Here is a 15,285-nt window from a genome sequence, read left to right on the forward strand (position 1 = left end):
TTTGCGTGGGCAGGCACTGTGAATGTTGGCACGTGTGAGGCTCTCTCTGTGGTACGAGTTGGAGATGGATGGTGTGTGGGTGTGGGGGAAAGGATGGTCAATGCCCTGGGGTCTTTACCCACTTACTCTTTCTTGGCACTGTTCTGAAATGAGTGTGATGAGGCGCAGGGCACCCCTCAAAACCTTGAAAGAAAAGCAAAGGAATTTTATAGCCTGTCTTTTGCTAGTGGGTAAATCATTGTCAGCAGTACACTCGGCCTCTTGTTTTCTCACAGCACGCTTGGCCTCCTGTTCCCTTGCAGGGCCTGCTGAAGGAGTTTGACCACCACTTGCTGTCAGCCGCTGAAGCCTGCAAGCTGGCGGCTGCCTTCAGCCCCTACACGCCCCTCTTTGTGCTCACGGCTATGGTAAACAGGGCGTAGCCCTCCTTGCTCCTCTACCCAGAGACAGACATCACCAGGGGAGGGAAGAGTCTAACCCTAAGATAGGATTCGTGTGCACCATTAGATAATTGTGAGCGGACTTCATGTATGTAAAGGTCATACCAGTCAGAGTAGTGACATCCTGCTGATGGGGAGCTAAGTTACTGCAGCCGGAGGATATGATGGTATCTGCTGTAGAACAAGGGCTCCCACGCATGTCTGCTGCTGCTAAGTCACTTCAGTCATGTCCGACTCTGTGCAACCCCATAGATGGCAGCCCACCAGGTTCCCCCATCCCTGGGATTCTCCAGGCAAGAACACTGGAGTGGGTTGCCATTTCCTTCTCCAATGCGTGAAAGTGAAAGTGAAGTCGTGCCCTTTCAAAATACATATTCTTTGGGTCTACCCTAAATCCACTAAATGTAAAGGACTGGTATTCTTACCTAGAAATCATTCATTATGGAATACCTCCCAGGTGATTCAAATACCCAGAGGGATTTGGAAGCCACAAGTCTATTGTTTTGACCATCAATAAACAAATTATGTGTTTGTATATAACAAAATTATTACATCCATGTCCCATGTTTAGACTCTGTTTGCTAAAACTAACATTAGCAACAGTGACAGCAATTTTATCATCTTTGATCAAAAGTATCAGGGCTACAGTAGGATGGAAGCTAAAGCTAATTTCTTACCCCTTCGTGCCAACCAATCACATGTGTCCTAGTCCTATCCCCTGAGGCATCAAAAAGATCACAGGTCCTTGACTCAATGTTTATGTATTTTTATTAGAATATCCATGGCACACGTTTTTTTAAAAAAAGAAAAAACTATTTCTGATGACTGCCCTCCAGGAATGAAAACTTTCCGATTCACTTCCAGTTTCTAATTCAGTGTCTGATTTTGTATCTGATGTTTTCCTCAGAATATTCGTGGCACTTGCCTGTTGTCATATAGTAGTTCTAAGGACTGTCCTCCAGGAATGAAAAACTCATATCTATGTGAAGCCAAAGAAGCCTTTGAAATTGGCCTCCTCACCAAGAAACGTGATGAACCAGTTACTGGAAAACAGGAGCTCCATAGTTTTCTTAAAGCTGCTTTTGGTCTCACCACTGTGCACCAAAGACTCTATGGGGAGATGGAGACCGTCCAAACAGCAAGTCAGCTCTGTAGCGAAGCTATGGGAAAGTTGTATACTTTCAGCAATTCCTCCGGAAGTCAGGAGAGAGAAGCTCTCTCTCAGGAAATCATGTCTGTTATCACCCGGGTGAAGGAACAGTTACAAGTTCAAAGCTTCTCAAATTTAGATGACAAGTCTTACGTTCCCGAGGGATTCAGGCATGGATTAGAGAAGCCCATCTTACATGGGCAAGTGGATTTCCAAAAAATCCTTGAACCCTATTCACAGCACCACACTTCAGTGTGTGAAATATTTGAAAGCACTTGTGGAAACAACAAAAATAAACAGAAAGGTATGAAAACAGGAGTCTGTATCACTGATCTAAAAACAGAAACAAAAAACATAGATACCATGAGTGCCACTGAGGACAGACCACATTTTGAAAAAGGCATAGTAATATCTTCCTCCCGAATTGCAATGAACAGTCAGGAGAAACTCAGGAGGGTGGGGAGGAGAAACTGGGCCGGTTCTGATGCATTTCGAGTCTCCGTGGATGAAGATGTGGAGACCGAAGCTGAGTCAACAGACCACAGTAGTGGTGGGGGAGCTGTTCTGAACAAGTCTCTGAGTGACAGCCAGAGCTCCAGTTCTTGGAGCAAGTTATCAGGGTACATATCTTCTACAAGCTGGGAGGAAGTGAATTATCATGTTGATGATGTGTCCCCCGGAAAAGAGCTTAGCAAGGAAGAGCATCTTGTGGACACTCAGTGTTCTACTGCCCTGTCAGACGAGCAGGAGGTGAATGGGGCCAGCAGAGCTGAGCGTCCACTCTCTTCAGAGCTTCATGGTCTCTCTCTCCAGGTGTCCAAGGATGACAGTTTAGAGTCTTCTCAATGTCAGCTGCACAAGTCCATGCCCTTGGCAACCTTCCCACCTCATAACACAACAGACATTTCACTGGCCTCTGGTGGAGGGTGGTTTAAAGAAGGTAGGCAGGAAGTTGGAAATGTGGGGTCCAGAAATACTTCTGCTCATTCCAGACCCTCATTTTGTTCTGCTTCTTGGACTTCTGATTCTGGTTGGCCTAAGAACATGGCCACATATCCTTCCATCCAAGAAGAAGAAACCTTTGAAACAATTGATGAGTTTCGAGAAATCAATGGTGACGCCAAGCACGGGGATGAAGAAGAGAAGAGAGAAGAAATCAAAGGAGGCACAGGTCCTGCATTTAAAGATAGCCCCTGCTGGGTTGACCCAGAAGGAAAAATAGCAGAAAGAGCAGAAGATGTTCCTGTAGACTTCCACTCAGTCGTGGACGAGTCTCTGGACAAAAGTTCCACGGTAGCGTGTAACTCTTTCACTCCTCATTGGCTTGTTCAAAACCCTAACTCAGGAAAAAATGGTCACTCAGTCAAAGAGCAGGGCATTGACCCTGATGCCTCCACGGTGGATGAGGAGAGCCCGCTGCTGGGCACTGCAGATGTTCACACCACGAGCACATGTGGCTGCCCTAGACCGTGCGCTTGGAAGCAGCCGCACATTCAGGGAGCCCAGATCCCCAGTTCCTCAGTAAGCAGTAAGCCTCCCAGCCCTGTCCTCAGCGAGGACTGCACTACCACGGAGGAAGCAAATGAGCCTGGAAACCTGCTCAACTGCAGCCAGAACTCCAGCTTGTCCTCACCTTGGTGGCTGAAATCACCAGCAATCTCCAGTGGTTCTTCTGATGGAGAAAATCCATGGTCTTTTCTGAATTCCAGTGGAAGTTCTTTTGTTTCATTGCCAGGAATGACAAAGCAGGTGATCCTTGAGGCCCGCACCCTGCAGCCTGATGACTTTGAAAAACTCCTGGCAGGAGTGAGGCATGATTGGCTGTTCCAGAGGCTGGAGCATACAGGCGTTTTTAAATCCAGCCAACTCCACGGAGCACATAGTAAGTACGCCCTTTCAGGAAGCATCTCTGCTTGTTGAGGGCCCTCTGAAGTTTCTGTTCTGTGGATCACTTATAGCTCATGAAAGATATAGACACCTGTGATGCTTTGTGAGTATACAGAGAAAGATGTAGTTCAGGGGCCTCTTCTCTCCCTGTTTGATGGACTCTAAAGGTTGCAAAGAATAGAGACTCACTCAGGCTGCCTCACACATTGGAGATGTGCTACATAGGCAGTAAGGGAGGATCTTACAGAACGTGGGAGCAGTCATCAGTCAGGTTTGAAACAGCTCTGGATGCCATATATACTCATTGATCATATATACTCCATTGATCCTCATTGCCACAGCTGGTTTTCTCTGTTTCCCATTCAAAACCCCAGGGGGTGGAGTTTGACCTAGTTACACAGTGCCCTTCTAGCAGGCACTCGTCATGTCTGCACCTATGCTGAGCGGTTTCTTGCCAGGTGCTGCATTGATCGTGTGTGTTTAGCAGCTGCTTCCGGCCTCAGGAACAGCATAGGGAAGCCTGAGCCGGGGCCTCCCAGCAGCCAGTGTGTCTAACCCAGCTTAGAAGTGGTGGAGAAGCTGGGGAGAAGACCAAAGAAGGTTCTTCTCTTAGCCCAGAGGATCACATTATAATATCCTCCAAGGTACTGAAGAATTATTTGAATGAGGAAAAAAAACTATTGCAAAATGCCTTTCAGAGGAAACAAGCTATGTGGATTGCTAAGCACTGGATACTAAAGCAGTAGTTCTCAGCACTGGTGCCACATGAGGATCTCCCAAGAGGCTTTTAGCTCTTTAAAACTTCCAATCCCTCACCCCAGAGATTCCGGTCTCATGAGTCTATGGTGTGGGTCCAGGCATCTGTATTTTTTAAGAGCTCCCCGGTGATTTTTGTATAAAGCCAATGTTAAGAACTTCTGCTTCAAAGTATTTCAGTGTTTTACCTGCCACCTTGAAGTCAGAGTAAAAGATCAAGTTGTTGCCAAAAGAAGCAAAATTTTCTAATAATGGCGTTTCCCTGCTTTCTGCGAGAGTCTGCAGTTTCAAAGTTCCATTTATGAGAGTTAGGGAGCTGCTTTATTGTTTTGTCTGCGTGCCACTTTATGGGTGAAAAAGCACATGGGAGGAAGCGAGCCCCAAAGCTGAAGAAACTGGACAAGTTATGCATCCGCTCCTTGCTTCTTGCCTTAGTTCACTGCCCTTTCTACATGTGTGGACATGCAGTTCGCCTTCATTCCCTTCCCCAGCTTCTCTGATTGAGTCACCCAACCCTGAGCATCATCTCTCCGCGACCTCAGGTGTCTCCTTCCTCCCCATCCCCCATCCCAGACCTGTGGGCTTACCTCACTCTAAGGACTCTCTTCTCCTGAGTCTCCTCTTCATGTATTCATTACCACAACCTAGTCACTGGAGGTCCTTGTCCACTTTAACTTGGGTCTCAAAAGGTTGCATTTCTTTCTTAGGATTCATTGTGGTCTCTTCCCCCTCAAAGAGATCCTTTCTTGCTCGCATTGGTTTTGCTTTCTTTAAGGTGAAAACAACCCTTATTTTTTCCTCTTTATCTTTTTCTTTTTCAGTTGAGTTTTCGTCTTTGTACAGGAGCTGTATTTTCTCAGTAATTCCTGGACTTTCCCAACTTAAAATATGTAAGAGAAAATTAGGTTGAACTTTCATATGTAATCTAGGATCCCTGGAGTTGCCAGGAACTTTTGGAGTAAACTTATTCAACTGACTTCTATCCATGTGAACTCACATAGCTAGCAGCCTCTTTTATTCGAGATTCCCAGATAATCAGAGGATGGTGTATTCACATGTCACTTGTTCTAAGATGGTCTCTGGGCTTTTGCTGTTTGAAAAGCCCTTTTATTTTTCATTACTTTCATACAGAAGCTCTGGCCTTGATACCTTGCCATCACAAACAAGAGATTTTGTGAATCAAAGGCAATTTTCATTGTAATTTCTCAAATTTTACCTTCTTATTGTACTTCACTAACTTTTTAGTAATAGTCATGGAACAGGATAAAATTTGAGAAAATATATTAAAAAGTTGAATATTTCAAATGAACACAGATTGGTACCTGTGTTACAATTCATCTTATCCATGAATTACAAGATCTTTTTGAAAGATAAGGTCAATATTCATCTTTTTATTCAAGGTGCTCTTTTGTTAAAATATTCCAAGAAATCTGAACTGTGGACAGCCCAAGAAACAGTTGCATATTTGGGGGACTACCTACCTGTGACGAAGAAAGGCAGACAAAGAAATGCATTTTGGGTACATCACCTTCATCAAGAGGAAACTCTGGGCAGGTATTGCTTAAAAACATATATAATAATGTATAATGGGCTGATTTGTCCCTTCTGTTAAGTAATTGTTTATGAGACTATAAAAGGGCTGGAAAAAGTGGCTAAATGTTTCCTAATTCAGCTCCTTTTCCTCTTCCTCATTAGCTAATTAATAACAGTTACCATAGATGGTTGGGTGGCATCACCGGTTTAACAGACATGAACTTGGGCAAACTGCAGGAGATAGTGAGGGACAGGGAGGCCTAGTGTGCTGTAGTCCATGGAGTCACATGTAGTCCAAAAAGTCAGACATGACTTAGCAACTGAGCAACAACCACCATGGATAGAGAGCCCACACTATGTCAGCCATTGGGCTGGATGTTTTATATACATGATTTTAAACCCCTTGGAGAACATTAACCCCATGGTACAGATAAGAAAAATAGAGTTTCTTGCCACATGACAAGTCAGAGTCCTGAACACTCTCATTGAAAATGCTGGCAAGAAAGGGTAGTTAAACCATGCAAGCCACACTTCTGATTAAATGAGTGAGCCTGGGAAAAAAGGCACAAAACTCCTCTGAGGCCAGTAACGAAACATATTCAGGGATTTAAGTGAATGCTGAATCCTAAGACACCTCTCTGTAGAGGTTTTGGGCAGGGGTGGGATGAGGGAGCAACTAGTGACAAAAGTTACGCATGAAAGGGGACGAGCAGAGAGACGGCTGATATAAAGCATTGACTCAGGAATGGCTATATCCTCAAAAACAAACAAACAAAAAGGTTAATTAAAAAAATGCCATGTCACTGAAGCAAATAACCTAGAAAGATTTTTTGCTTGGCCTTAATTCTTTTTTTTTTTTGGCCTTAATTCTTGATGACAACTTTAAGCAAAAACTTACCTGCAAATTAGTGATCACAGGTGGTCCTCGTTTGGTATAAAGCCTAATTGTATACCATATGTATATTTTAAAGAACCTATAGAGCAAGACTTTTAAAGTAGACCTTGCTCTTTTCCCAAATCTAAAAAAATGTAAGAAATAAATAGGAAGAGAAAAAAAGAGAGAAATTGGGAAATTCTTAAATAGTAGAAATACATTTCTTGAAAAGGATGTTGATGATAATAACAATAGTAAACATGTAAATTTCATGTGCCAGGCCCTGTTTTAAGTAATTTATATACTAACTTAATCAATCCTCACAAAACCCGATGAGGTAGGTACTATTGTTATCCCATCTTACAGATGAGGGAGCTGAGACACAGAGATGTTAAGAAACCTCCCCAAGTTCGCACATCAAAGTGGTGGAGCCAGGTAATACAGGTATAATTGTGACCCCCCCCCACCCTAAATTCAGGTTGAAGTTGTAACCCTAAGTAACTTAGACTGTGATCTTATTTGGAAGTAAAGTCACTGCAGATGTAATTAATTAAGATGAGATTAAACTAGAGTAGGGTAGGCCCAGAATCCACTATGACTGATATCCTTATAAAAAAGAGGAAATTTGGAGATAGACACACACAGGGAGAATGCATGTGAAAATTGTAGCTATATGGTCACCAAGCCAGAACTGTCTGGAAAAGTTGACAGTCTGGAAAAGCTCCTTCCCTTACATCCTCAGAGGGAGCGTGACTCTGCTGACACCTTGACCTTGGACTTGTAGACTCTAAAACTATGAGGAATCAATTTCTGTTGCTTAAGCCACCCAGTTTGTGGCACTTTGTTACAGCAATCTTAAGCAACTAACACACCAGGATACATGATAGGAGGATCTGAGATGGGATATAAAAGAGAGAAGAAGAGACATGGAAGATGGAGCAAGAGGGTCTAACATACATCTGATCAGAAAAAGATAACAGAGCAAATAGGAAAGAATTATTATTTTAATAAATCATTTCTGATAGTTTTCCAGAATTGCCCAAATATATTAATCTTCAAATATAGGAATCACAATGAATCCTGGATAGTATAAAAAGTGTTGTACATATATTAGGAAGTATTTGTAGAGATGAAGAAAGTATTTGTAGGATAGAAAGCAAGTATTTGTAGAGATGAAGTAATCACAGAAGGAAGGGGGAGGGGAAGGCTTCTGATTCATCTGCTGACCTGTATAAGGTCATGTTGCAGTCAGCGAAAGATCTGGTTCCAGAGTCCATGTGTTTTCCAGTACCCTGGCTGGTTTTCTTGACTTACCCACATCTGGTGAACTGCTACAACAAGTGAGCACTTTCTCTTATAAGGAGAAAATAAATCGGTATCACCCTTGGGTCGATGTATTCATTAGGGTTCTCCAGAAACACAAAACCAATAAGATGTATATGTGTGTGTGTGCGTGTGTGTGTGTGCATGCGCGTGTATGCTGTGCTGTACTTAGTCACTCAGTTGTGTCTGACTCTTTGTGACTCCATAGACGACAGCCAGGCTCCTCTGTCCATGGGGATTCTCCAGGCAAGAATACTGGAGTGGGTTGCCATACCCTCCTGCAGAGGATCTTCCCAACCCAGGGATTGAATCTAGGTCTCCCACATTTCAGGCAGTTTCTTTACCATCTGAACCACCAGGGAAGCCCAAGAATACTGGAGTGGGTAACCTATCCCTTCTCCAGGGGATCTTCACGACCCAGGAATCAAACCGGGGTCTCCCGCATTTCAGGAGGATTCTTTCCCAGCTGAGCTCCCAGGGAAGGCCGTGTGCATGTGTGTGTGTGTGTGTGTGCACAGAGATTTATTATTAGGACTTAACTCACATAATTATGGATACTCTCAAGTTTCAGCATCTACTGCTGACTGGATATTCAGGAGAGCTGATGATATATAGTTCCAGCCCAAAGACCAGCGGGATTGAGACCCAGGAGGAGATGATGTTTCAGTTCAAGTCCAAGAGCAGGAAAAGACTGGTGTCCCGGGTCAGAGGCAGTCAGCAAGAAGAATTCTCTCTTACTTGAAATAAGCTCAGCCTTCTGTTCCATTTGGCCCTTCAGTTGATCGGATGAGGCTCCCCCACACCAGGGAGGGTAGTCTTCATTACTCAGTCTATTGATGTAAATGTTAGACTCATCCAAAACACCCTCACAGAAACACTCTGAATAGTGTTTGACCAAATATTTGGGCACCCTGTGGTCAAATCGAGATGACACATGAACTTAACCATCAGGCAGCTAGTATGAATTGTGTTCCATTGTTCAGCGTGCTCTTACAAAATTATCTGAGTCACGAGATAAGATAATATTAACCAAGATAGAGAAAAAGTAACATCTCTCAAGCATTTTTGCATCTCTGTCTTAGTCTCTTCTCTCTTACTCTAGAGTAGGGTCACTTTGCGTTTCTTGCTGTGGCTTTTCTGCCTTCACAGATATGTTGGGAAAGAATATAAGGAGCAAAAGGGGCTCTGGCACCACTTCACTGACGTGGAGAGGCAGATGACCGCACAACACTACGTGACAGAATTTAACAAGAGACTTTACGAGCAGAAGATTCACACGCAGATATTCTACATACCATCCTCAGTATTGCTGGTAAGATTAAAGAAATCAGGGGTATGATTAAACACATCTAGAAATATATTTTGAGGCTTCCCAGGTGTCACAGTGGTAAAGAATCCACCTGCCAATGCAGGAGACTTGGGTTCAATTCCTGGGTCGGGAAGATCCCCTGGAGAAGGAAATGGCAACCCACTCCAGTATTCTTGCCTGGAGAATCCCATGGACGGAGGAGCCTGCTGGGCTACAGTCCACGGGGTCGCAAAAGAGCTGGACATGACTTAGTGACCGAACAACCACAGTGCTCCTAAGTGGCAAAGCCTGAGTTCAAAGGCTGAGATCTGCTGACCTCAAAACCCATGGCTTTCACCATTGTTATACTGTCTCCTGTTTCTATTTTTCAGATTTTAGAAGGCAAGACAATCAAAGGATGTGTCAGTGTGGAACCTTACATGCTAGGGGAATTTGTAAAATTATCAAATAACACAAAAGTGGTGAAAACAGAATACAAAGCCACAGAATACGGCTTGGCTTATGGCCACTTTTCTTATGAATTTTCCAATCATAGAGATGTTGTAGTTGATTTACAAGGTATGTGAAACTGGGAGTTATTTTTTATTTTAGTATTATTTATATGTAAATGTGAGGTTTTATAACTAGCTTTGCTAGTCATTATTTTAATAGGTTGTTTAGTGCACAGGCTACTATTTGGAATGAATCAGTCTTGCTGTATATACTAAATGATGCATGGGAAAATTTTCTAAAGCTTCTACAAGTGTCTAAGGGCGTCAGATGATCAGTGAGAAGATCTGGCTCACATTTTGTTGAGCTTATTTCTAGAGCAAATCCATAACAGTTTTCTCTTTCAATTTTACTCAGGTGGATTTGGGTGATGTGGGTTTCTTATCATTGTGTGTTTAGTATGTCAAGTCTTCCCACACTTTCTTTGCTCTAGCCCTTTACCTTCACTACAGGTGTGATATTGGGTTTCATAACTGGGAACGTTATGGAACAGCAAGCTGTATACCTGAATCTAGCTTCCTTTAAAATCTGCATTAATATGTAAATTTTGTTTCAGTTTGGTATTTTATCTAACAGAATTATTAGCCATCATTCTGTACTTTATTGAAATGATAAATGAGTCTTGTTATGATTATTTCTAATAATAATCCTCCAAGATTTTTTCTATCCCCTATCCATCGCATTTACCATCACTCTGTGTTATATATTTTGCTTACTTATATCACTGATTGATCTTCACAAGAATGTGACACCAAGAACAGAGATTTTTTTACTAACTTGTTCACAAAACACAATAGTGTTTTGCACAGTGTGTACACTCAATAAAGATTTGTTAAATGAACAGAGGAATGTATGAATTAATGAGTAAGGCTTTAAAGAAACTTCTGAATCATGAAATAAAAAATATTCAATGGGATTTAATAATTTAATAATTTATATTATTAATAATAATAAATAATAAATAATTTAATAATTTAATAACACTAAGTGTGTGCTACTGCTAATTCCTTGAAAACTGGTTGTCTGGGCATATCATATTTGACAAATTTAATTACCCAATATTCAATTCTTCTTAGACCAATAATTGGAATATGCAACACCAGATCCCTTAGCAGAAATTTATTAATCATCAACCATAGGGCTTCCCTTGTAGCTCAGTTGGTAAAGAATCTGCCTGCAGTGTGGGAGACCTGGGTTCAATTCCTGGGTTGGGAAGATCCCCTGGAGAAGGGAAAGGCTACCCACCCCAGTATTCTGGCCTGGAGAATTCCATGGACTATATATAGCCTGTGGGGTCACAAAGCATCGGACACAACTGAACAATTTTCACACAATAGGATGACCAAGTTACAAAATGGCTATTTCACTATGTGTATATTATATTTTTTCTGAAGCACTTTGCTAAAATTTATAGAGGATTTAATTCTCAGACATATTTATTTCTTTTTTAGGTTGGGTGACTGGGAATGGAAAAGGGCTTATCTACCTCACAGATCCCCAGATTCACTCTGTTGGTCAGAAAGATGTCACTACCAATTTTGGAGAGAAAGGAATTTTTTACTTCTTTAATAACCAGCATGTGGAATGTAACGAAATATGCCGTCGTCTTTCTTTGACAAGACCTTCAGTTGAGAAACCAAGTAATTCATAGACTGTCTGGAGTGGAAGTGACCACTCAATGCTGCTCACCAATGCTGGGCTCTCCTCTCCTTCCAGGCACACAAATTATGGCCCAGCCTGGTCCTTGGGTTCAGGTGGGGCCATGGGACTGGTTCTAGGCAATAAATCTTGAGAGGAATTGAAGAGTATCTTCTTCAGGCCGATATTCAATTGCCAGTGCAACACTTACAGAGTCTCTTTCCCTCTGCACAATTGCCAAGAATGTATCAGAAGTCCCACAATGAGAAAAACATAGGAAAGAGCTCCAGCTGACCACAATGAACATGAAGCACATCTGAGAAATAAGCTTTTCTAGCTGAAGCCATCGAGATTTGGGGACTTTAGTCACTATCCATCAAGACTGATACTTTCAGTGTTTTTTCTTATTGATTTAGGAATTCTTTATAGATATATATTAAAGAATTCAGGAATTTGTGATATGCATTCCAATTTTTTTGTCTTTTGACTTTGTAAGAGACTTTTTTTCCATGCAGAATTTGTTTTATACAGGTGAATTCATCAGTCTTTTATTTTATAGGTTATATGTCATCCATAGAGCTTCCCTCCTCTGAGTTTTGTTGTTTTTTCTCTTTTACTTTTTTAATATTTATTTATTTTTAATTGATTGATAATTGCTTTGCAATATTGGTTTGATTTCTGTCCTACATCAACACGAATTAACCATAGGTGTACATATGTCCCCTCCCTCTTGAGTCTCCCTCCCACCTCCCGCCATCTCCACCCTGTCTGGGTTATTACAGAGCCCCAGTTTGAGTTCTGTGAGTCATACAACAAATTCCCACTGGCTGCCTATTTACGTATGTTAGTGTATGTGCATCCAGGCTACTCTCTCCATTCTTCTCACCCTCTCCAGCTTCTCCAGCACTCTTGTCCATAAGTCTGTTCTCCATGTCTGGGATTTTGTTATTTTTAACCCTTCATATTTTCTTCTAGCACATTTACATTTGCAGGAGACGTGAGGGAAGATGGCCACCACAGTCCGCCCTTGCACCGCACAGACGTGCTGCTTCATACAGGTTTGGAGAGCAGTGCTTCCACGATCTTGCTGAAGTTTACAAAAGAGATTGGTGAGATATTCCCTCACTGTACTTAGTCTTTGGAACTGCAGCTGGTACACACTCTCTCCTTCCTCCATTATTCATTCTAAATTTCTCTTAACTATTACTTCAACAGATCTTAGTGCCTTATCTAGTGATGTGACTCAGACCTGCATACATGAACGTTCTGAGTTCTGAATTCTAGATGGTTGCACCTTTCTCAGTTTGAGGTTACTGCACATGTCTGTCTACACTTGCAGCTAGAGCTGGTGCGAGCCACCCCGTTCTCTTGCCGTGAACACAGTGGCGGACACCTCCAGCCTGCTCCCCATCCGATCCACCACTGTGGGCTCTCAGCCAATGACCGAGTGAGACATGGACGCCAGGCTCAAAGTGCTTCTGACAGGGGGTGGCACAGAATCTTCCCATGGCCAGACCAGAACTTTCTCAGAACTCTACTGTAATCTCTGCTGTGACCTCCCTTCTGTTCGCCCTCCCCTTTCACAGGGCCAGACCTCCATCATGGTCTCCCTGCATACTCCTGTTCTCTCTCATTTACCCTTTACAGTCATTTCTCTCAATAAATACCTCATATGTCTCACATTCCTTCTCAGCATTTGCTTCTTGAAAAACCCAAACTTAACTTTATTAAAGAAAATTTAAAAATTTTATCCTATTAACAAAATAATGGGGAAAATTCATCATTTCAAAGGTGAAGAAAAAATTATTTAATAACATTGAAAATCAATTTATGGTTAAAAAAAGCTCCTTGCAAATTAGACATAAAGAAAAACTTCCTGAATCTGAAAAAAGGTATTTTAACTTTTCTTTTGAACAGCAATATCATAATTAATAGTGAAACACTTAAAAGTTTTCATTTGAGAAAGGGAACAAGCAAATGTGCTTACTATCCCAAACCTATCCACATCTGGAAAAATCAGAATATATATGTATTCATATATATATAGTCTCCACCCCTGATTCCTGGCACAGAGCTCTTAAATCCCTTGGAATTTCCTGATAGGCAGGTCTCTTGTTATAATGAGGTGACTCTATACCTCTATAATAAATCAATAATAAAATAACATTTTGGGGACAATTAGGGATTTTTTTAGTTTGTGTTGAGTATTAGATAAAAGTTAATGAAGTGATGTATTTTAAAAATACAAAAGCCAAAGAGAACTGGAGAAATGAAAGAAGCTTGGCTCTTTCTTGATAGTGTTGAAGCCAAGTAGAAGAGTATATAAGGATTCATTACACTAATCTTTCCCCTTTTATATACATTTTTAAATATCCACAAAATTTTTTTTTAAAATGTGAGATCGCATAAAGGGAAAACTATCAAGAAAAATCCAATATATGTTGGACTGAGTAATTCTACTTCTACAAACCTCTAATGAGGAAATAAACAGAAATATGAACAAATGATTATACAAGTGTGTCTGTCATAACTTTGCTTATGATAGTAAAAAGCAAACAATTTTTCAACAGCAGAGAAATAGTTTTATATATTTAATTTATCCATATTAGTATTATTCATTTAAATTGTATATTTTTTAAATATTTAATTACACACAAACTTTGAAGTAAAAAAGCAGTCTCTAAAACAACATTATAGTATTGATCATAATTTCGGTATATATATGTATGCAAATAGAAAAAATAATATATGTATAATACATGGAAATCTTCATTGCGTTTTTCCCTGGCTAGTGAATTTGTGGTAGGGAATTTTATTTTCTTCTTTATCATCTATTTTTTCCAAGCTTTCTGCAATAAGCATGTATTACTTATACCAAAAAATAGTATTTAATGAGAAATTCAAATGATCCTCTTTTTCAGTAGAAAATCCACATTATCGGATGATCATATGGTGCTTTCTCCTTTAGCCGACTGCTACTCCCAGTCCTGTAATACACTCTAAGAACACCGAATCGCTTATCGCGTCAGTTTGTAATCCAGCCTGCGTCCTTCCACCCCAGCATGAAGATGCTTCGTGACTTGATAAATGTTTTCATGTTTTTCTTATACGGACGGGGACAATTCTCCCTTGAATACTCACCTCAACCGACACCTCCTTCAGAAAATCCTCCCTGATATCCATCATCCTCATTCACTCCCTTTCCACAAACTCGGTAATTTACCCCTCCTTTGACCTCCCCAAATAGCTATACAAGTATCACTGCACAGGCCCAGTTATCATGGAAGCTAATACACTCTTGTGTCATATTACCTACATTATAGGAGAATTATAATTATCTGTTGTATTATTCATGTTTTACTACATGACACGTTACCCCAAAACTTAGAGGCTAATAACCGCATTTATCTACCATCTCAAAGTTACTCAAATGAAAAATTGGCGAGTGGCCCTGCTGAGTAGTGCTGGCTCAAAACCTCTCCTGAGGACTGCTGTCAGACGTCAGTGGGACTGCAGTCACCTCAAAGTATGACGGGGGCCAGAGCGTCTGCTTCCAGGCCCTCTCATGGGACTCTGGGCAGGACGCCTCTTCCCTGATGGCCGGTGGCCAGAGGCCTTAGCTCTTCACCACACGGGCCTGTCCGTATGACAACATGGCAGCTGGCTCAAGCCCGGGCAAAAAGTCCAAGGGTGAGAGAAGCTGAAGTCACAAGGCCTTCTATAACCTCGCCTCAGAAGTGACAAACCATCGCTTTCATCATCTATCAGTCACACAGACCAACCCCGGTGCCGTGTGGGAGGTCAAAGGGCGTGGCCAGAGGCAGGAATCGCTTGGAGGCCAGCTTGAAGGTGACTCTGTCTCACTGGCCTAAACTGAGTCTTGGGC

The 15,285-nt window shown here is 41.6% G+C and overlaps 1 protein-coding gene across 13 annotated transcripts in view; it reads left to right on the forward strand.

The window, feature by feature from the left end:
- The window catches only part of ALPK1 (alpha kinase 1), a 121,539-nt gene extending 109,684 nt beyond the window's left edge, over positions 1-11,855 (forward strand). For all 13 annotated transcript variants that reach the window (XM_043438547.1, XM_043438542.1, XM_043438552.1 and 10 more), the window contains 6 exons: positions 303-407; positions 1,348-3,472; positions 5,634-5,787; positions 9,113-9,275; positions 9,644-9,830; positions 11,213-11,855. In XM_043438547.1, the coding sequence (XP_043294482.1) occupies positions 303-407; positions 1,348-3,472; positions 5,634-5,787; positions 9,113-9,275; positions 9,644-9,830; positions 11,213-11,412 (2,934 nt within the window). In that variant the 3' untranslated portion in view covers positions 11,413-11,855. The remainder of the gene's footprint in view (positions 1-302; positions 408-1,347; positions 3,473-5,633; positions 5,788-9,112; positions 9,276-9,643; positions 9,831-11,212) is intronic.
- Positions 11,856-15,285: the final 3,430 nt, after the last annotated feature.

Source organism: Cervus canadensis, chromosome 19, assembly GCF_019320065.1.
Source record: "Cervus canadensis isolate Bull #8, Minnesota chromosome 19, ASM1932006v1, whole genome shotgun sequence".
Classification (NCBI taxonomy): domain Eukaryota; kingdom Metazoa; phylum Chordata; class Mammalia; order Artiodactyla; family Cervidae; genus Cervus; species Cervus canadensis.